Source organism: Pezoporus flaviventris, unplaced genomic scaffold (assembly GCF_033815535.1).
Source record: "Pezoporus flaviventris isolate CSIRO_AGI_PZ_B2104156 unplaced genomic scaffold, CSIRO_AGI_Pfla_v1 ptg000096l, whole genome shotgun sequence".
NCBI classification, from domain to species: Eukaryota; Metazoa; Chordata; class Aves; order Psittaciformes; family Psittacidae; genus Pezoporus; species Pezoporus flaviventris.
In genome coordinates, this window is record NW_026892644.1 from 4,799,438 (window position 1) to 4,823,119 (window position 23,682).

Genomic DNA, 23,682 nt, shown 5'->3' on the forward strand with positions numbered 1-23,682 from the left:
AACCAGTGATAACAGTGTTGATGGGTATTCGTGGAAGTAAGAAACTTTATAATTAATAACATTTTGGCTATGTTTTACTATCTATTTAATTCTTAGAAATGACTGATCTTTGTTTTTATAGCTGTTTCTCTTGAAATACAGGGGGTTTTCAGGGTAAAAACTTTGGTAACATATGTATGTTCATGTAAAAACTTGTAATAATCTTCCTGTCAATTTTTAGATTTACTTCCTGTTTTCCAGGGATATAGTTCTCAAATTACTTCAGTATGAAGCATCAACTAATGTGGCAGATAATAAAGGTTATTTTCCTATTCACTTGGCTGCTTGGAGAGGAGATGTAGACATTGTGAAGATTCTCATCCATCATGGGCCATCACACTCCAGAGTGAACGAACAGGTGAAGTGCTAAAAATATCTGTGTACATTATCAGAAAAAAGCAGCACATATGCTTTAGGTCTGGCAAATTTATAGCCAAGGTATAAAAAAAAAACCAAACCAACCTATTTTCCATTGTTTCAGTAACTTCTTCTCCAAGACTAATAAAATCTTCTAATATGAGCATACCAGGTATCTTTCTTCTCGATGGGACTTACCTAAAGGATATTAGATTTTATAAGTATGAGGAAACCTTCTGCTTGTTTCTGAAAAATCATGCAAAGACGTACTGTAACTATGCGTCTTATATATAAGCTAATGTAAGTTTGCATTAACCATGTCTTATTTACTTCATTAGATATTAAATTGAGATAAAATTAATATTCTTGCTATATTGCGAGTGTACTGTAAATGAATTGATATGCAGAGATAAACGACAAACCAGATGGACTGCATGTGCAGCAGAAAGGACACATAAATACCAGGAAAAAATGATGAGAGTATTACAGTAGATAAAGGCAGGAAAAATATGTTGCATTCTGTTGTCAAACATGGCACACCTGTTTTCATTCTGTGTATTCTTATATGGTCAATGTATAGGATTAATATTTAAACATATAAAGAAATAAGGCAATTAAAATCTGACACTGTCTATAGTCAGCTGAACTGCCTTAGGAATGGAAGTAAGCAGTGAAAGATGAGTAATAACTGTAAATTACTGAATTTGGCAGGGTAATCGGGAAATTATTGGAATGTAAAGGTGTGGGAGTCAGCTCCAGATCCAGATCTAAATTTTAGTGTCCACATTGTCTGCATGTAGACTGTTCCTGCCATGCACTGTTTTATTCCACAAAAGAAATAAATATTCTGGTCAGTGTAATCACGGGAGCTAACAAGGTTTATTCAAGTGACCAGAAGTGTAAGGCATGTGGGTGAACTCCAAGTAAGGTGCACTACAGCACCTCAAATGGCAAAGTACAATCTAACAAATGAATTGCACTCTCAGTGTGTACGTTAGTGTGGGCAAACTGTGAGAAAATGAGAATTGTTTGACCTAAATTGCAAGCACTTCACCAGTTTGAGCTGTCCTTATTTCAATAATCTGATGTTTGAAGTTCTACGCTTAGCCGTTGGAATCGATACAATAACTATGATATGTATGATATGACTATCAAGTATTAGTACTGGAAATATAGGAAAATAAAGTAATAAAATGTGTCAGTCTTCTGGGAAATCCTGTAACACTCTGACTCATCCAAGAAAAATACAAAAAACAACATGTGTCATTCTCTGGTTTGAGTTGCCGATTAGGAGTTCCTCTGAGTTTCTTATTCTCATCAGCTGTTGCATGTAGGGTGAAAACAGTTGAACTGTAGGATTTTTTTTGTTTGTTTTGTTTTGTCAAGGAGAAGGGGTTTTCTCAGTTTTATTTCTGCAGCAGAATAAAAAGGCAACTTTCTGATCCCATGTTATCCATTTGCTTGGAGAGATTCTTTATACTCTGCTGACAGAAAACTGGAAGCTGTATAGGAACTTGAGAGAGGGATAGTGAAAAAGACTTCAGTAAGGTCAAAAAGAGAAATGGAAATTCAAACCTACTTCTCCCCAGTCCCAAATATATATCCAGATTTACAGAATATTCTCAGACTTCACTAGGTGTGCTGTCCAGTCTCTCTGGTTTTATCACTGAAGCGGAAAGCAGGAATACATCTGATTCTACACCCTGCTGACTCAAAAAAGGTTTTGTTGTCAGATCTCCTGCAGATTGTGCATTTAATTCAAAAACTTCATAATGGAAAATGTCTGAGCAATCCTCACGAGAAATGTTGTACCTTAAGTCATCTTGATCATATTAAGCTTTAAGTTAAATTGAAGCATACACAGATCTTCTGACTTTGTAAATCTGCTGGTTGGCCACTTTGCTGGTTCCAACTTTCCCCTGTTAATTAGCACTCTACACAGGAGAATATTGCCCATATCATGGAATGAGGGAAATGCCAATATAAAGCCATCTCCACCCATAGATCTTCAAATAACACCACACTGACATCTTCACTCTCATACCAACTCTACATTCATTCTCATGACTCTAGATTTCTGAAGCTTTTGCTTATTTGCAGGTAAACTCTTTAAGTGAGGGGATTACAAGAAATCCTGGGATTTTTCTTCCTTGTTTTTTCTTCTGAGAATTGGAGAGAAGAATAGCCATTTTCTTTTTTAACACGCTAAATAATATACTCAAGTCAGATGACATTTTTTTTTCCTGGTATTTGTTTGTTTGTTTTCTTTTGGAATATATGTGCTTTTGGTTTAAGGAAATAATTTTGTTATTTAAAAATTATCACAACTGATTTGTAATACATCTTTGCTTTTCTTCTATGTTATTGAAATTCTATGTAAAAGAAATGCTTCTAAAAACTTCAGTGAAAGTAATGAACAACACAAAGAAATATATTAGAAGCTCATGATGCATAAATGTGTATTACATGAATTAATGGATTTACTATGGTTTATTGTAAATTAATTAACTACATTCTACCCATTTAAATTGCAGTTAGCTAGCATCATAGGACCATATCCAGCCATATCCAGCATCTAAAGCTCTGAATGCCCCCTACTGTTCCTATTACATAAAATAGAAAAAAGGCCCAAACAGTAAAGAGGCAAACAGTTAAATGATGATTAATTTATGGGGATCGTGGAATGTGGACTGACAACTCTGCGCACAGGAAATGGTTATGGCATAACAATTATGTAATAATTCTGTCACTGTTTATTACAGGACTCAGCTTACATGCATGGTGTATGTTTTCAACTACAAAATATGGTGAAATTATAGAACGTGTTTAAACTTTGTTGATGAAGACTTGAAAATATGTAAATTATAAATTGAATGAAGATTTATTGGATAGTATGAGTTCAAGATTTGTCAATCATTAGTAACAAATATAATAAAAAGGTGTGCTGTTAACAGTCAAGCACATATTTATTTACATAAAAACATCTGGGTAGCAAAAACGTTTATTATGGCACCTCACATAATAAAATTATATAATTGATAAGAAAACCTAATCTACAAAAAAAAAACCAGAAACCTGACAGCCACATACCGGTCAATATGTAGTGTTTGGTATTAGTGCAGGAAATGACAGGCAAAAAGTGTGAATGACATCAGGGATAGACATCAAGTTCAAAGTATGTATTTTAATATATATGAAGAATATGAATAGTGAAAAGTGTACAGGAAAAATGTGAACACTTCTGAAATTTCTTGGTGCTGTTCTCTGTTTTATGATTCTGCCTGTTTTTCTTTATAGACATAGCACATCTTTTTCCTCACATTTATGTATTTCATGTACTGTAGAATTTGCCTGTGCATCAAACTGTAATTTTCATAGCAAACATGAACGTTTCCTTAATGCCTTTTGACACTTCTTCTGCAATGTGAATGAAAAATGTTCAGGACACACTCATATTATAGAAATACCTAACAGCTAATGTATTTACTAACTTCCCCAAATCATCAAAATGAAGCACAGAGATAACAACTAGCCTGCAAACTCAACAATTTTCAAGTTCTGCATTTGATGTACCCCCCCACCCCTTAAATTAGAGACTGTGTGGAAGAATTTCAGAATTTCTCTTTAAAATCTTGTTATACTTTTTTAAAAAGAAAAAATATGCAGAAGCAATCTTTTTTATTTGATTGTAGCAATAAATTTGAAGATAACATTTATTCAAAGTAGTCAACCAAATTACAGAATTACATTTTTATTATGCTTCCATGTAAGTAAAGTAAATTTCAGTGTGAAGTCAGTAGATTTGATTTTGATTCACACTGGGTAATTTGCACTCAGATTTTTTTCCCAATAACTTGTACAGAAATTGTCTTTTGAAAAAAATGTTACTATCTAAATCCAATCATTCTCAAAGTTATGGGACAATGGCATCTTTCTGTTTCATCATATTGTTCTTAGTATTCATTAGAACATGTTCATTGAATCATAAAATCCTAGAAGGGTTTGGGTCAGAAGGGACCTTAAAGGTCATCCAGTTCCAACTCTCCATCCATGGGCAGGGACATCTTCCACCAGAACAGGCTGCTAAAAGCCCCGTCCAACCTGGCCTTGAACACTGCCAGGATGCGGCATCCATCCACAGCTTCTCTGGGCAACCTGTTCCAGAGTCTCACCACACTCATCACAAAAGTCTTCCTAATGTGCTATCCTTATATCTAAATCTGCCCTCTTTCAGTTTAAAACCATTTCTCCTTGTCCTGTCACTACAGGCCCTGGTAGAAAGTCTCTCCATCTTTCTTGAAAGTCCCCTTTATATACTGAAAAGCCTCAGAAGTTCTCCCCAGAGCATTCTCTTCTTCAGGCTGAATAAGCCCAGCTCTCTGTGTGTCTTCATAAGAGATCAGTCCTCTGATCATCTTCATGGCCCTCCTCTGGACTCACTCCAACAGGACAATGTCTTTCTTGTGCTGGGGACTCCAGACCTGAATACAGCACTCCAGGTGGGATCTCACAAGACTAGAGGGTGAGAATCACCTCCCTCAACCTGCTGGCCAGAATTCTTTTGATGAAGCCTAGCATATGGTTGGCTTTCTGGGCTGCAAGTTCACATTGCGGGCTCATGTCTGATTTTCCATCCACCAGTGTCCCCAGGTCCTTGTCTGCAGGGATGCTTCTAATAATTTAATTACTGAGCCTGTATTAGGAATTGCTGTGACCTGGCTGCAGTATTTTGTGCTTGGCCTTGTTGAACTTCATGAGATTCACATGGCCCCACTTCTCAAGCATGTAACAGTACCTCTGGGTGGCATCCCTTTCCCTCTAATGAATCAGATGCACCACAGAGCTTGGCATCATCATAAAACTTGCTGAGGGTGTGCTAAATCCCACTGTCTGTGTCACTGATGATCATACAGGTCTCAGTACAGAACCTAGGGTGACACCACTCGTTACTGGAATGTTCATTACGGATTAGAATACATAGCTTTAAGCTGCACTGAGAAGTTAGAATACAGCAGGGTAGCATGCAGTAAAGAATTTCAGTACCTTAGTATCTATTTAGAATTATAGAATCATAGAATCATAGAATAATTAGGGTTGAAAAGGACCTTAAGATCATCTAGTTCCAGCCCCCCTGCCATGGGCAGGGACACCTTACGGCTGTTGTAGATTGAAGAAGAAACATAAAGAAACATAGTAGGTCTAGAAGGGGAAATGTCCAACTATGTTATTTATGAGTATTTCTCTTCTTACAACTGAGATTTCTAGTTTAAGTAAAATAATTTAAGTTTTATTACATTTCTGTTGCAAATAACAACTTCTATCTCTTAAAATATTTCTTCCAGTCCATGAAATACACTGCTATAGCATCCTCCATCTTAGGGGTATCTGGGATTGCTGAACCAACTGTGTCTATCTGGTAGGCATTCCCTCCTTTGCTAAGTTTGAAGATGGCAGACTCTGTCAAAACCTACTTAAAAACTCTATCCTCTCTTCTCAGTAAAACCTCTTGCTTCCAAGGTGAATTATTTTATGTAAGTAGTATTAAATTGTCAAAGCAGATAAATTTAGAGGGCATTTAACTAAGTTTTAATTCTTTCTTTGAAAGTTAAAAATCATTCTGTCTTTTATACCTGAATTGGGTTGATTAATTTACATTTTAAAGAGGAAAGGACGTTTTATTAACTTTTAATTAGATAGTACCACTCAGCTCCGATAACACAATATATCCAGTGCTGCTTCTGACCTGCATATATGTGGATAATTTAAATATCATGTTTTTCCAGGTTGGATTCTTCTATTGTATTTCAGTGATGCCTAGTTCTTTTTAATTTTGAATCAGTTTGATTTGTCATTAACTGAAATGCAGCTTTCATTTAGCAAATGCAAAGAAACAAGCTATGCAAGAATGTTCAGCAATACTGATTTGAAAATAATAACATTTTGCTCAGATTTACAGATGCTTTTATGCACCATTCTCTTTTGAAATATACTTTTTTCTTTTTTTTTTCTTTGCATGAAAATTCATCTGTATAGCCTTTATTTCGAGGGAGAAATTTTGGTTTGCTTCACAACAGCAGTGATTCAAATTGGTTGGTCTCTACCTGTCTATACCTGTGGCTGAAATTTTGGCCAGTCACCACCTTTTGAGAAAAAAGCTGTAGTCAATTGAATTTTTATGTCTCTTTGAATATTAAATCGGAATACTTTTAAACTATGATATGAGACTATTAGCACAAGATTCCAGATAGTTTATATGATACCCAGAAATGCTAAAAATATTGAAACATTAGCAGATATTGTATATATAGATCTATTTGACAATTGTATAATAAATCTCTATTTTGCTGTTTACCTCATAGAATGTGGATATAGTTATACATCTAATATTTTTGGGTAACTATTTCCATCAGATATGTAAATACAGTAACTGTAGACACAGATTACCATAATTGGTCATTTTATGTGCAATTATCTGATTTTCATACTTAATTGTGGGAACTGTACACAAAATTAGACTGCAATTGGCTGTTCATCTCTAGATTTTGTCCATGAGCTATTGAAAATCTAAAAATAAATTGGCCCAGAAAGCCAACTGTATTCTGAGCTGCATCAAAAGGAGCGTGACCAGCAGGTCGAAGGAGGTGATCCTGCCCCTGCATTCTACATTCGTGAAGAGCCCTCTTGGAGTATTGTGTGCAGTTCTGGTGTCCTCAATATAAAAAGGACATGGAACTGTTGGAGCAAGTCCAGAGGAGGCCACAAGGATGATCAGGGGGCCGGAGCACTTCCCATATGAAGACAGGCTGCGAAAGTCAGGGCTGTTCAGCCTGCAGAAGAGAAGGCTGCGTGGAGACCTCATAGCAGCCTTCCAGTATCTGAAGGTGGCCTATAGGGATGCTGGGGAGGGACTCTTCATTAAGGACTGTAGTGATGGGACAAGGGGTGATGGGCTTAAACGTAAACAGGGGAAGTTCAGGTTAGATATAAGGAAGAAGTTCTTTACTGTGAGGGTGGTGAGGCACTGGAATGGGTTGCCCAAAGAAGTGGTAAATGCTCCATCCCTGGCGGTGTTCAAGGCCAGGTTGGACAGAGCCTTGGGTGACATGGTTTAGCGTGAGGTGTCCCTGCTGATGGCAGGGGGATTGGAACTAGAAGATCTTAAGGTCCTTTCCAACCCTAACTATTCTATGATTCTATGCTTGTCATTTGTGCCTATACTTGTGGCTGAAATTTTCGGTGTAGAACCATAGATAAAAAAATTCTTTGCCCAGTCTTGCATAGAGGATATGCTAAAAGACACTAGAATACATAAAAAGCATATCAGAGGCAGAACATTGCATCCGTACAGTATTGTGATAGTACATATTTTAACCTGAATTTATGGTCTATGTAATAGAGAAAGACCACATGGTGGTCTGAATAATGCACACGGATTACTAGTCATCAAGCCATGTCTGCCAATTGAAACTTCTCGCTTTCTATCTGGCTCTTCTCCAGCTTCTGTCTCGCAGTTTAGCAGGAAACACATTCCAGTCTCTGGGATCTTGTGTGGTTTTGCAGACACCTGAAGACTTTATCTGCAATGTTAAATTTATCTGAATGTATTGATCTGTCTCTTCTGTCTCTGAGGTTCATCTGAGTCATTTTAAATTACAAGCTGAGATAAAATTGACAACAGTGTTATTACAACCACAAACCCAAGAATTTAGTTCTTGGTTACAGAATTAGAAACATTGTTACTAGAAAGAAAAAAAGGTTGTCCCTCTTTTCACCTTTCTAGATATTATCATGCAACATGAATTTTCTTATTCTACCTAGCTTTTGAGTAAGAGGCCAGAGCCTCATTTCTCTGATTTTCTCCCTCTTTCTGTCTTGCAAAAGATAAAGCTTTTTTTTCTAGTTTCAGTTCTCTGTCCCCAGATCTTTATTCAATTATTACCTTGAGAAATAAAGCCTATGGGTTTGGATTTATCTCATTGCTTTAGAATTATATTTCTAGCCTTCTTTAGTATCTTTTGTGAATTTCCATTAATTTTTGATTTCTTTATATGATACATTAGCTTAGTGGCTTTCTACTTATACAACGTTTTCAAAACTGTCACAACTTTTTATAAATCATGTATCAGAAGAAGCATTGAATGTACACAATTTTAAAATTTATAGTGTCTAGCTTATTTTAAGTCTTCATAGAGCCTACATAAGATATATTAATAATATAAATAGTATATAAAATTCAGAGAACTCTATAAATAACTTTCCTTCCTCTCAGCCTGAAATTATTTGTCTGTTTGGGATTGTAAATATACAGGCAGAACTGTACGAGAACAATTAAATAAGATATTGCTTATTCTCAATATTTGTTATTAAGATCATTAAATAGTGTTTGGGGAAAGACTTGGGGAGCATCACTTTATACAGTAAAAACTTATTCAATCCACAGCTTACAAATATGATATAAACCACACACATACATCTCCCTGGAGCTCTGAGAAAACTAGCTGCTTATGTGATGTGCTTGCTTTCTAATATCTACAGTTGTTATTTGCTTACTTCATGCTTTGATTGTTGTCTTGATAGAAACTTTTATAGTGAAACTCACCTTGTGCCTGATACATTTTCATTATACAGTTTTCCTCTGTAATTTCACAACTGCAATAACAAACTGCTATGATTTAAAATCAGTGTCCTGGGTTCAGTTGTAACAGTTATTTTTCTCCTTCTTAGTAGCAGTTAAACTGAGAATAGAGACTTAAGTGTCAGAGTATTTCTAACAGAAGGACTCAACTATGATTTCAAGAACAGCTGAATCAAGAAGGGTTACAGATTTCGGCATATCATGAACAACGAGGGTTTTTGGGGCAGGTTGTTAAAAATGGATTTGGAACAGTGTGGACATAGAGGGACCAAGTCTACTGGAGAGCTACAAAGCTGATTGATGTATTATTAGTAAAATTTTAGTGTAATAATTCTGAAGCATTTAACATACATTACCATACATAATATTGCAAACCCTGTCTGTAGTGATCTCATGGAGGCAATTTATAGAAGCTGAGCAATTCTATTGTGTGATTAAACATGAATTTCTGAAGCTTTTGTTTTGTTTTAACAGAATAATGAAAATGAAACAGCGCTGCATTGTGCAGCTCAATATGGTCATTCGGAAGTAGTTGCTGTTCTGTTAGAAGAGCTAACAGACCCTACAATACGGAACAACAAACTGGAAACACCTCTGGATCTGGCAGCGCTCTATGGACGTCTACGTGTTGTAAAAATGATCATCAAAGCATATCCAAACCTGATGAACTGCAATACAAGAAAACACACCCCTTTGCATCTTGCTGCACGTAATGGCCACAAAGCTGTTGTACAGGTGCTTCTCGAGGCTGGGATGGATGTCAGCTGCCAAGTTAGTGTGTAATTACTTTCTTCCCTTCTTCCTTTCCTCATTTCTTAGTTTCTTTCCTTACTTTCATGTATCATTAGAATATGACTCAATAACTTCTTACATTTTTTCTTTTAAAATACGCTTTCATTTACTTTATTAGAAATGCTGCAGGTGATATGTAATACAGATTTATTCTTTACAACCCACATGATGTGCTTGAAGGGATAACTCAAGAAACATACATGTCTTCAAAGCTGAGTATATATTTTAATGTTGTCTTGAGACAGGTAGATATACAAATCGTATCAATCGTTTATGTAGGTGTCTATATATATTTTTTTTGTTTACAAGGTTTGCTTTAATGATCCTAAGCTGATGTGCTAAATCTATGGCTCTAAATGGTCATAGCAATCTGAAACAACTTTTGACTGAGGAATCATTTTCCCAAACGTTGATTTTCTGCTTTTCTAAACACCTGTTTAAATCTAAAAGAAAATTCTATAGCAATACACTCTTGCAGCTACTGACTCTAACCTGTTAGCTGTTTGGTGCCTCTAGTTCAATGCATAGTAAGTTACAATGGTGTAAAAGGGGTAACTTTAAGTAACATAGATTGGAACAGATACAAGTTATTGCAGCAGTAATTTTTTTGTCCAATCCTTTGTAGTAGAAAGTGTCCAAGCCTTTTAACTACAGAGGACCTAATTCTGTTATGTGTGAAGTCTTGCCTCAGTCTTAAAATTTCTCTTGATTTGATTGACAGCCCTGAATTTGAAATTAAAGTACATTTTGTCTTCAGATTTAAAGTAGCCTTCTTGCTGTCTGGGTATATATAATATGTTTTGAATTAAGGTTGTTTCAGCTTTTATACATATTTTCAGACAAACCAACTAACCAAACATAATTAAATCTACTTTTAGACTCACATCCAGGCATTCATTACCAATAAGTGGCTTAATAAATCTTGTGACCCTTGCCTGAAATTTGACTAAGTTTTAAAATAACTTTACATGTTAGGTACATTTAATCTGACAACTTTGTACACGTGATTCCCTTTTATATAGAAGGATTGTACCTGGATTCCATGCATTTTTGTTATTTCTGGATTCTTCCATCAAGGTCACAATTTTCAACTTTTGAGAAAAGGAATGTAAAGTGAGAAAGGAAAGATAAATTAAAAAAAACAGGCAAAAAAAAAAAAGGCAAACCAGAAAATTAAAAATGGGTAAACTCAAATGCCTTCAGAATGAAAACGTGGTAAAATTGTTTTGCTACTTTTATTTGCTCTAGTATCTTTTGAGTTAGAATTGTCATTGCTTTGAACTGTTTCAAACTGAAACACTTTTCTCCCAGTGGTTTGCCTACCTGTGTATTTGCCTACCATTATGCTTCCAATTTAATTTACTTTTAATTTTCTTTACCAGAAAGTGATATATTTTGAAAGGTTAATACAAGCAGCTCTTTTGTTTCAGTTGTCCTTTACTATTACTGCATCTTCAGTAATTCAGAAAAGTTTAATGCAAAAGTAACACACAACAGAACCCTTCAGTACATGTTTCTGAATGTATAATTTCTCTTCTATTTAGCAACTGAATGAGCAAAAAGTCAGAAAGAAGCTGATGCCTGAATTGATACTTAAGAAACGGAATAAGATACTTAAGAAATTTAATAATTGAAGAAAAATAGTGTCTGTTGTGGTGACTTACAAACTGACAGTTACATGGGGGTTGAATATTACACAATTCTTTTATGAAAAGTGTTCCTCCTCTTATGTAATCAAGATTATTTTAGCACTACTGTGAATTCTCCTAAACCATTTCTATCTATAGTTACACCAAAAATTTTTCCCTGGTCTACAAAAATACAGTGGCTGCAAATTTTGTAGTCTTCTCTTAAGAAATATGAGATTCTTTTACTGCTGGTCATCTGTTTGCCATCAACACTAAAATTCTAGGATCTTTTTTCTTTATTAAAAATTCTTATTTGTTTTAAGTAATTTATATTTTTATTTTTCTTTGCCATTCTTAGGATTTTTTCCCCCCCTGGGTAATCTTGTTTCTTCTGTATTTGTCCTACTTGCCATATAATTTATTTATTTTCTCACCAGTATAAATATTCTCCATCAATATGTTCCTTTTCATTCAGCATCTTAACATACTGGCAAGTTGCCTCTGCACATATTATTAGATTATTACTTCTATAATCTCTGAAAAATTCTTTATTGATGATTACTGGAAGCTTATTGAAGTAAGCAGAGCATACAATATCAGCCTGTTACTTAAAACTGAACTCAGCTCTTTTAATGTTAATTAAATTGCTCTGCATCACTGATTGGGAAAGAGTAATATGCAAAGTATAAGCCCATGTGGTAAATAAAATTGTACACATTCATACACATTAAATAAATTCATCTTATCAGAGGTAAAGAGCTCTCAGAATGTTGAGAGACAATTATAGAAGTAGCCTATCTGCTATCACTCTGTAATTGTACATATTTATTTGTTTAAATGGGAAGTTTACTTTAGCCATGTTATCTTTGTCTTCTGTACTTCCTGAGCACTTTTAATCATAGTAAATATTGGACTAATAAAAGACAACATTTAATTTTTGATTGAATTAATCACACATTTTATTCATTTCCCAGGTCTATCCAATATCCTTCAATCTGAAATTATTTAGAAGTGGGCAATACAAATCTGCTTCATCTCTTTATGCTTTGAAGTTTTCATTTAAATTGAAACATATGAAAAATACACAGGTTTTGGGTGAGTGATAGATTTTGGGCCCTCAGTAACATAAGATACTGCACAGTTCAGTGTGTTTCATGTAAACAGTAATTTTATAATTGTAAATATTTTAAATACTTGGCCTCCTCTGCTTATCCAACTTTCATCTATCCCTATTTGCCTTCCCCATCTGTTCCCTTGATGATGGCAATTTCCATTGCTTGTCACTGTAGTTCTTCTGCAAAAAGCTATGCCTCTTCCTTTTTGCTGTCACTATGTACGAAGGATATTCCATGAATCAATTTGCAAAGCTAACATGCCATCCTTTAGATTATGTCTGAAATCCATATCGAAACTATAGTAAACCGCCTATGAAAAAGGAGTAGACAAGTGACCTAATTACAAGGTCTTGCATATTTACATGGTTAAAAAATCTCCGATTAATAAAACCCTTGATGATTTTATGTGAGCCTGCAAATTGTACGCCAAGTTGACTTGTGTATCCTGGTGTCCCTACTGACAATGTCCTTCTATCCTTGCTTGCTTTGTGTGTCCAGCTGTGACATTGTACCTGTATTTAGCTGTAAGCTACTTGAGGCAAGGACTGGTGGCACAATTTGAGCTGTAGTTCTGTATATTTTATATACAGAAAACTTATACCAGGGAACCAATATCTAATCATCTCGTGCAAACTCAAGCAGACTTTAGCTCACTATTAATCAAGAAATAACAGCATTTTTTGCATTAAATATCACTGTGAAAGAATTTCCAAGTTCAATGGTAGTGTTCACTTTGCCAGGAAAATATGATCCAAGACAATGAAAGCTTCAGGAAGTAAAGCAGTGAATATTGTCGATAAATCTTAAGTTTGCTTGCTGTAGCATAGACAAGAGCACATAGGTACACCATTATAAGTGAAAAGTTCTACTCAAAAACTCTAGCACGTCTTAAATAGTATATAGGTATTATTTGCAACTACATTTTTCAATCATTCTAATTTGTGTAATATGCTCTTTTGAACCAGAAAAAAAACCACAATAAAACCCAACCTTATTTCTGCCTTCAAGTAGCAGGCCTCATGTACATTTACAAAGAGGTATATGGCTAGTCAGCCAGTCCTCCGAGTTTCTCTTGGCCCTGTTCATCCTAAGGCTTAGCATTTTTCCTCTGTTAGTGGAGTTTGGTGACTGAATTCTCTGGTAACAAGGACATTTCTGCCTTCTGGACAGTTCAGAGGAATCTGATTCCCTAGTTAGTTATTTGCTATTACCATGAAATCCTGCCTAGGGCTTTTAAGATTCATGTCAGCATTCATCTTCATGACATCTCATGTAGAATGGCACAACTGCATCTTACAAGTGTACTTTAAATCTCCATATTCCCAGACTTAGTTTAGTTTAATTCAGTTTCATTGCAATGTTTCCCCTTTTACTCAGAAAATCACCTATGTAGTGGAAAAATAGTTCCAGTGTTTATATGGCGTGCCTTTCAAAATCCTCTTTCAAACAGTTTGTAATATATGTCTTATTTCTGGAATATGGCATTCATTAGCATTGTCTCATAGCTTGTATTAATAAAGCAAAGACTGCCCCAGAATTCAGGACAGTGCAGAATGCCTGTAAAGCATTTCAGAATCATGTTCAGGTATGTCAGGAGATACCACAGTAGAAGAGACCAAAAAGTGAGAAAGTATAATGAAAAAAATGGCATTTGGCTTTGGCTTCCTGTCCCACCACTATGAGTTACATATATAGGTGGCTCTATTCCCTTTATATGCATAACAAGGCTTTGGTTCTGTGAACAGAACTATCTTCTGGATCTGAAGTTGCCCCAGATAGATTTCCTTTGACATCTACAGGAAATTTCCTCTTTGCATGTTTTCATTCTATTTCTTATGAGATGCGTGTTTTCACCAAGGAAGATATTACTTGCCTTTCTTCCAGTGGGGAATTTTGATCAATAGAGAGGACTGCTGCCAGTTCTGGCAATCATATCAGGATCTTTTCTACCCCTTTACTGAGGAGTCTGAGGACAGATCCTCTTTCTTGTCCTCAGAGATTATGATTCAGCATGACAGAACATTAATCTTTCTCAGTCACAGATGATGCCACATCAATGGATTCTAGATAGCTGTTTTCACTAAAGTATGTCCATTTTTCCATTAGAAAAGGTCCCTTCTTAACACAGAATTATCTCTATAACTTTAGTCAAGGTGCAGCTGGTCTCTATCTCTGCAGTTCATACTCAGTTGAGCTAAAATTTAGTGCTCAGGACTTCTATAACATCTGAACCTCTGTGGATTTAATTGTTGTTGTATACATCACTGATAATTACCACAGGCAGAATCTCACAATGGTTGAGGTTGGATGGGAGCTATGAAGGTCATCTTGTGCAACTGCCTGTTCAAGCAGGGACAACTACAAGAGGTTGCCAGGACCATGGCCAGGCAGCTTTTGAATATCCAAGGAGTGAGATTCTGCAACCTTCCTGGACAACCTGTACCTGTGCTCAGTCAACTGCACAGCACAAAATGTTTCCTTAAGTTCAGGCAGAATCTCCTGTGTTCCAGGTTTTTGCTATTACCTCTTCTGTCACTGAACACCACCAAGATTGATGAGATCCCCTGTAAGCCTTCTTTTGTCTAGGCTAAACAGTCCCATCTCTCTCAGCCTTTCTTTGGAGGAGTGATGCTTCAGTCTCTTAATCTTCTTAGGGGCTCCCTCCTATAGCTCTTTATCTATCTTGTACTGGGGAGCCCAGAACTGGAGAAAGTACCCATCTCAGTTTCTCTGATTACTTCTAGATACCCTGTCATTCATTGCATGGCTGTAACAGTTGTGCATTCTGATACAACTAATAAATAATGAATCACTATTTCATTTTAGAGTTGATTTCCATAGTTTATTTTTTTATCATTTGACCACAAATAAAACCCACTCAAAATCTAATTTACTATAATTAGGGGAAAAAAAAAAAAAGGTAATTCAGCCAGGGATTCAATGAGACATAATAGTGCTTCTAGTAGTGTTCAGCTACTGCTGAACCCAGGACAGCTACTGCTGATACTATTGTATGGAAAGGCATTCTGTTCAGATTTTTCAGTAGCAGAAGTATAAAATACTAAGAAAAGTAGCATGTTAAGATAGGTAATTTGCTTTTCAGTGCTGTAAATTTTACTTGAGAAAAAGTTCATTCATAAAGAATTTTGTGTCGCAGAAATCTGAAAAATCAGGTTCAAAGACATCTAAGGTAGAATTTAAATGATCGAAAAATAGGCACCTGATGCTGTTGGAGGTGCCTTAGGGTATCCAGGATATCTGTATGGAGCAGATGTGCTGCAGATCAACTGTGAGCATGAACTGGAACATCATCTGGAGATCAAGTGGGATATCCTAGGGCATCTCTCACCATGCAATTGACCTTCTACGGTGTGGTCCAATTTCAGATTAAAACACCTAAGTGTAGATGTCCACAAGTAAACTGTCTAACTGCTGACAGCTGTTTTCCACTGATAGTATTGACTAGGTTTTCTCTGTCTATAATAGGAGTTTAGAATTTTTTCACCAACAAAGGCTTGCTAACTGGGAGTTGTATTACATTCCTAATATATTTTCTTATATAGTTAGAAATTTTTATAGTAGAACTGACAACATTTATGTTTTTATCATGAATAATAATAATAAAAAATTATGGTAGCATTTGTTCTTGCCCATTCAGTGTTTTTTATGTGTAGATAAAATAGAGGGGAAAATAAATACTTCTTTTCTAAATGCATTCTTTTCAAAATTATTCATTGGTTATTTTAATTTACATTTTAAATGTCACTTTTTTTTTTTTTCTAGACAGAAAAAGGGAGTGCACTGCATGAAGCAGCCCTATTTGGAAAGGTGGAGGTAGTACGCATTTTGCTTGAAACAGGTAAATCTGATTTACAGGAAACACTGAACAAATATACTTAATATTCCTAAACTGGCATATGCCTTCTCAAGTTTTGATCATAGAATCATAGAATCATAAAATAGTTAGGGTTGGAAAGGACCTTAAGATCATCAAGTTCCACCCCCCCCTGCCATGGGCAGGGACACCTCACACTAGACCATATCACCCAAGGCCTCATCCAACCTGGTCTTGAACACCGCCAGGGATGGAGCATTCACAACCTCCCTGGGCAACCCATTCCAGTGCCTCACCACCCTCACAGTAAAGAACTTCCTCCTTATATCCAATCTAAACTTTCCCTGTTTAAGTTTTAACCCATGACCCCTTGTCCTATCACTATAGTCCCTAATGAAAAGTGCCTCCCCAGCATCCTTATAAGCCCCCTTCAGATACTGGAAGGCTGCTATGAGGTCTCCACGCAGCCTTCTCTTCTGCAGGCTGAACAGCCCCAACTTTCTCAGCCTATCTTCATATGGGAGGTGCTCCAGTCCCCTGATCATCCTCTTGTCCCTCCTCTGGATTTGCTCCAACAGTTCCATGTCCTTTTTTATGCTGAGGACACCATAATTATACAGAGTGCTCCAAGTTATACAAATTACTGCTACCTTTCTCAGTCTTTGCAAATCTAATCACATGTATCTCTCCTTAAAAGAGTGTTATTTTAGAATAAGAAATTACTATACACAAAGAACAAAATGAGTATTTTCACTAGACTGAGAAACTCCATATATGACTCAGTGTATGCCTCTGTATTCTGAGAGCAAAATGTGTATGTAAAATTTTGTTATTTGCTCTGAAAGACAGCCAAGAATATTCTTTGATCTAGAGGCCAGAAGGTTCATGCTCACAATTATTTCGTTCACTTTGCTATTCTTAACAAACACACCATCCTGCTTGCTCTATTGCCTGGATAAAATTTGAGTGCTTGTGAAGACAGGGGAAGGCACTGTGTCTCTAAGAAATGCATTTGTCCAGAAACAACAGGAGAACAAGGAGATATGTAGAATTCAAAAAACCCATCTACTACATGATAAGAATTTCAGAATCACTGCAGGTAAATTACTCATCTAAACAACTATCTTCTCAGATAAATGAGAAGACCAAAGAAAGTGAAAATATCTAGAAATTACTTCCCTGCTATGTGAACTTCCATTACACTGAGGGATATCATTGATCTTTATTTTCAGTGCTTGTGGGGTTATATAATGCAAAAGAAGGTATGACTTACTCACAGCTCATCTGAATCTCAGCTAGTGTATACCTGGTCTGAGATCTGTTTTCAGAAAAAAGAGGTCCTTCCAAGATGCTTTCCTCTTTGGATGAATAAGAAGGAGGCAGAAGGGGATCTCTAGCTGCCCTCAGAAAGGGAGGGCCTTTCTGTATTAATTCACCTAAAAGAGGAAGGACTCGAGAAGATCACACAAATATAGGAAGAGCCTATGTTTGAGGACAAATAAAGACTCCCTTTTATAGATTAGTACACATTATAACATCTGCCACAGTGGAATTGTACAAGACAGTGGAGAGTCCTCACTGTGAACTCCTTCAACGCCAGATTCTCTGCACTTCTGCAACACTCCCCACCTTCTGCCTTTTCTACCTAAAAATCCCATATTCTTTTGTTCTGCTTCAAAAACAAACAAAAACAAACAAACCAAACTTGGAAGACGTTTTAAGTAGCTACTGCAAAGGCAAGGTGTAAGTTGGTGTGTCTGGCCTTTGAAAATCAGCTGCTGCTGCTAATTAGCCCAGCAATATTTTAGTTTTCCTTTCAGTGAGAAAATAAATATCTCTTTCTCACAAAACAAATTAGGAAACTCACTATCAGGTCAGGAAATGACAAGAACTGCAGCCTTTTCTGGTGAGTAGAGAAATCCTTCCAAGCCATCAGAATGTCATCATAAATCCTGCTTCCCCTGATTTCCTCTATTCAGTGTCCCAAGAAGAATCTCATTCTTTACTTTTTATGAAAGTACATCCAAACTGAAACTACAACCAAAAAAGAATATCAGTCTTCTGCCATAAGGCAAACACTTCCAAAGTAGTCCCTACAAAACTAGGGTGGAGTGTCGTGCACTATCATGTACAACATGTTCTTTGAGACCTACCTGGGATAAGCCTCAAACTTATTTAAGGTTATGTTCACAGTTTGTGCCAGACTATTACTTTATCAAAAGTCTGAACAGTTGGAAATGCTCTGGCTGTTCATAGAGCCCTTTTCCTACATATGGTCATTTCAGTCTACCTAGAGCATTAATATCAAGCTTTTCACTGTGAAGTAAAAAACACTTAAGGTTAATAATTTCTTCAATATTGTTCTCAAAACACATACTGTTATTATGGACTAGAAAATCCCCTGTGAATCAGAGCACTTTGGAGAGAATTAGAATTCAGGAATGTAGGAAAAACATTCAGAGAATTTTTTGATTTTATAAAATATTTTCAGGATGGCTGTTTCTTCAGAACAGTTAAAATAATCCAATATTTGGTTAAGAAGCTTACTTTATATCCCCATGAATTACATGTGAAACATAACAATCTATGTCAGCATGTGAATTTGAGGCTGCTCAAGCTTTAAGCAGAAATGGATGCTGTACTTCAACAGTAACACAGCTGTTAATCTGTTACTGCTTGCATTCAGTTTGCCAGATAATTGAGTCTGATATACCGTATTTCTAATCCAAAATACTTGGGGTTAAAAATTCCACCACAGATCATTTTCTTTTTCAGGAATTGATACCAACATAAAGGACAGTTTGGGTAGAACCGTTTTAGATATTCTGAAAGAGCATCCATCTCAGCAGTCACTCCAAATTGCGGCTCTTCTTCAAGGTAAGTCATATTCAGTTATACATTTTTTAGAGACAAATCAGAATAGTGTGGATGAATGTTAAGGTTTATGGTAATTTCTAATCCTTAAATATTTTGTTACACAAAAGAGTATAGTTTGAACTAAAAGGACAAAATTATTGTTTGCTAGATACACAACAATAAGTGGTTGAATATCTGAATTTCATAGTAAATGCTTTCGGTTTTTTGGACAATAGACACTAGCACTGTGTGTCACATAGTTATCCTTTGTACATTCTTCCTTACAAAATAACATAATGTATTTCACTGCAGTTCCATTAAATTGTAATGGTAACCTGAAATTGAAATGCTTGATTTGTTCATAAATCACAACTATGACTGAATGATAATGACAGTTTCAAAAAAAATTTTTTTTAATGTTTAGTTTTTCTTAAACAAAATAAATAAGAACACACACCCCCAAGACCAAACAGGCAGTAACTCATCATTATAGTAGAAATAATACCATTTTGTTGTACCTACATTTGATCTCATTCCTCATCTTATGTTCATGGTGTCAAGACTGATTGAAGCCCACTGTTTACTTCAATATTTTACTATAAAAGATGGCAGTGAAGTGGTGAAACATGAGCTAATACATAACTCAGTGTTAAACATCGTTCCTTCTCTTCTATGGAATTGGTTCCCTGCATTTTTGGATTAGTCTTTCATTAACTGTGTTTGACAGATGAGTTCCCTGCAGGTGTCATTGCTGAATCTCCACCTGTACTGATTATTCTCATCTTTAAATAAGCCATTTTAATCAGTTCATCATTGGCTCTACATATGAACTAGCTTATGCTTCTGTCTCCCACATAACTGTATTTCATAAGAATATTTCCTGGAGAAAAAGAGGTCATGTGGCCCCAATGTGTCCTTCAGGTTTTCTTTTCTGAATAACTTCCTGACTTGTTAACCAGCTTCTGTAAAGTTTTCCAGTGAGATGATGGGCTGAAGATATATAGCTCCTATAAGTATAATGAAAATTTTGCAGGCTGGAAGAGAGGTATTCTCTTAAGGACCAGATTTATGTTATAGCTGAACTGAATTAACAGCTTGGCTTGAGGTCTCCCTTCCTCTCTCCCTCCTTTCTATTTTCTTTTTCCTTTTCCCGCATTCCCCACCTTCCTCCTCCACTACTTGCAGCTACACAGTTCCCTTCCATATTCCCTGCTTCCAGGAGATTTTAAAGTGATCTGACTCAGTTCATGAAACAGTATTTAACTGTTCATGAAACTATTTAATAGTATGTAACAATAGTAAAAAATATTATTATAATAATATAAATATACATTTGTTTTAATCAATTTGCCTCCTGTGTGATTCAGGTCCCAGAATTAGCTCTGTCCCAGGTAACTGGCAGAAATGTGCATTAAAAAGTGGAGAGGAAGATAACGGGTGAGGGAAGTAGGACTTCCGCTGTCAACAGAATGGCGCTCCTAATCTGACTCAGGCTATATGGTGACACTTCAGCCTCACTTAACACAGCCTCACTGTCCTCACTGAACATACCACCATGTAAAGAAAAAGAGGGTTAATATCATACTGAAACTTCTTCAGTGGCAGGAAAAGGATCAATCAGAGTTTCCACTTTCTTAGACATCCAAATTAATCATCCTTCAGATAATAATCTAAGATGCATTATAATGTCCCACCACCATCTAAACTAGCTTTCATTTTAATATATCTATATTGTGCTATTTCCTCCTTAGTGTGATAATCTTGCAGTCTCAATCCCATTGATAAACAAAGTTGCTTCAAAGTATCCTTATCCTGTGAAAAATATAGTGCCCAAATACTCTTAAGGGTTTTTCATGTTGATGGATCAGCACCTTCCCTTAGTTTTTACCACAGAACAGAAATACATCAATTTCAAGGCTTTTTGGTGCTTTTAAATGCAATCTTTTTCACATGTATGCCTTGGAAATGTAAAGACTACTTAGTAGTTTGAGCTCATAGTAGTGTGATGAAACTGTGCTTGTAATGAGCAGCTCTCTTTTTTCTACTCTGTCTGCCTTGGTCAGAACCGATGTGCAAGGATGAAAAATATTTACAAGGATGCCATTCTCAGTTTTAAAACAACCTGAGGAGCCCCCTAATAACTCCCTTGTGGAACCCACTGAGATTGTTTTTCATCAGGCAAAGGGTTTACTGAAGCTTTAACCATCAAAGATTGTTTGAACTGCTGTAGGATTTAGTACTAGTGCTGCTGATGATGCAGTAGACCTACCCTCTTCTAAAAAGCCAGTTGAATATACTTTTCACTGGAGTGTGGACATTTATCCTGTTGTAGCTGAAATATCAGTGAAGCACTGGGATTTGGGGTAACCTGAATATACTGTAATTGAATTTGACTTCAGTGTGTAATAAATTCCATGCAAAGAAAGGGCAATTGCTGAGACGGAGAGTTAGTGGCTTCCAGAAACATTCCTGTTAAAGCTTCTGTCTTCAGATGATTGTCTAGAGAAGCTTACATGTCTCTTCATATAGACTTATATGAAAAAGATATTAAATTATTGGTGTCAGACAACTACTGACTAGATTTTGTAAGTTTCTTTCTATTTTTTTTCTTTATTCAGACACAGTGGAATTGAACTGATTCTTTCACATTGTTGCCAGGGTAGAATAAGATTTTATCACCTAGCATTCTCATTAATTTTTACCATTTCCCCCTTGCATTTTTATTATTGTTGCTGTACAGGTTATAGTATTAACACAGAATAATATCTGTCCCTGCCACAAACCATTAGCTTTCAAACTATAAAACAAAGGCTGAAAGAAGCATATAAGCAGACTGTCAGAAATGGACAAGGACATAACATGACTGGTATTCCTGGTGGGCCTGATTGGTAGTGTACTGCCCTATGTGCAGAGGGGTAACAGAGCTGTAAGAAAAGATTTGAAAGAAAATTAGTTGGTTTTGAGGATATTTATGAGAAACTTCTCTGGAGAAGAAACTAATTTATGTCTCTAGAAGCAGTTCAGGGAGACAGTAAATCCATTCAGCTGACACTAGAAGCTACCAGACTGGTAGCTTCCTGTGAATGAGGCCTCCAGAACAGAAGAATTGTGGATAGAAGTTTCTAATGGTGTTCTCACTTTTTTAAAGAATATTTACAAAACTCCTTTTTAGAGACTATAGGTTAAAAGGAAACAAAACCTTTTGCCAGTGAGGCTTTAGAAGTGATCCTAGTGTTTTTGTGATCTTTACATCTTTCCTCACTATCCTGAGAAAACAGTAATTGAAGTTTCTGCAATTATTTTTGTGTGTATTTGAAAAGTCTGCTGGTTTTGGTTGGTTGTTTTGTTTTGTTTTATTTTTTAATATTATGGTGCATTATCTGATAGAAGGAAAGTAAATAACAATGTCACTTTAAAGATCAAAATGAAAAAGGCTGAGTAAGACATGCCACCTGAATGTTTTTTTACTGCCTGGTAATTATAGATGAAACTGTCTTTCAGATATGCCTCATCACTTTCTGTGTCTTGCTCAGGTCTGAGTTGCATTGAACTCCATTAAAAATACTTATTACAGTTTAAATTCTTTATGTGGTAATGAAGAAATAGCTGTTCAAGCATTATGTTCTCAAACTGCGGAGAATGAGGATCCTGTGCCAAAGGCCAGTCTACTGGATCCATTTCATGGATGTAGTGAAACAACAGCATTCAGTGCTGAAGCAGTTAACAGTATTGGCACTTAGGGCTTTATAATTAGGCATTGAAGATAAAAGGGATGTTGCCAAGGCTAGTAGGCCTAAAATTAAATCGACCAGCTGTGTTTTAGTTTTAGCACATGTGAACATGACGCAGGTGCGTGCTATATCATCTTTAAACTCTTTCTCTAAAGCCCACTATGCTCTATGTTAGAATCTCGTTCTTTTACTATTTCTGGAAGCAGAATTCTTGTTATTATGAAAAAAAAGAGGAGACAGTAGATAAACAGATGAAAAATAACATGAGCCCTGGGAAGGCATGATAAGCTCTGCTGCATAGACGGTATGGAGGGAGTTGTAATGGAAAGCTGTTTCCTCTCTCTTGTGCGCAAGCTGCTTAAGAACCTAGCATTGTTTGTATGTGTTACTGAAATATTCATAAATGGAAAATGCATAAGCAGCTGTAGAACCAGAACTCCTTTCTCCACCCCTCTGCTTAAATAGCTTTGGTGGGAGCAGCACTGGTTTTCTTTTGTGTATTCTCACTTTCTCTTTTTCTCCCTCTCTTCCTGTGGACAAATAGATCTTCCATTCTTATGAGTGCAGGAGGCAGGTCTCACTGGAAAGTTGGAGTTGGTTTCCAGTGAAGGATTTAATTACAGCTGTGTGGGGTGACAAGAATTGGGATCTCAATCCCTCTTTGTTCTTTTTTTTTTTTTCTGAGGGCTTTTCA

The 23,682-nt window shown here is 36.1% G+C and overlaps 1 protein-coding gene across 5 annotated transcripts in view; it reads left to right on the forward strand.

Moving 5' to 3' along the window:
- LOC133281118 (ankyrin repeat and sterile alpha motif domain-containing protein 1B-like) overlaps window positions 1–23,682 on the forward strand; it is a 305,927-nt gene that overhangs the window by 50,224 nt on the left and 232,021 nt on the right. For all 5 annotated transcript variants that reach the window (XR_009747384.1, XM_061476333.1, XM_061476329.1 and 2 more), the window contains exons 3-6: window positions 241–397; window positions 9,506–9,802; window positions 16,350–16,425; window positions 19,177–19,278. Coding sequence is in view for 4 of the 5 variants with exons in the window: in XM_061476333.1 (XP_061332317.1) it covers window positions 241–397; window positions 9,506–9,802; window positions 16,350–16,425; window positions 19,177–19,278 (632 nt within the window). In the remaining variant the exon portion in view is untranslated. The remainder of the gene's footprint in view (window positions 1–240; window positions 398–9,505; window positions 9,803–16,349; window positions 16,426–19,176; window positions 19,279–23,682) is intronic.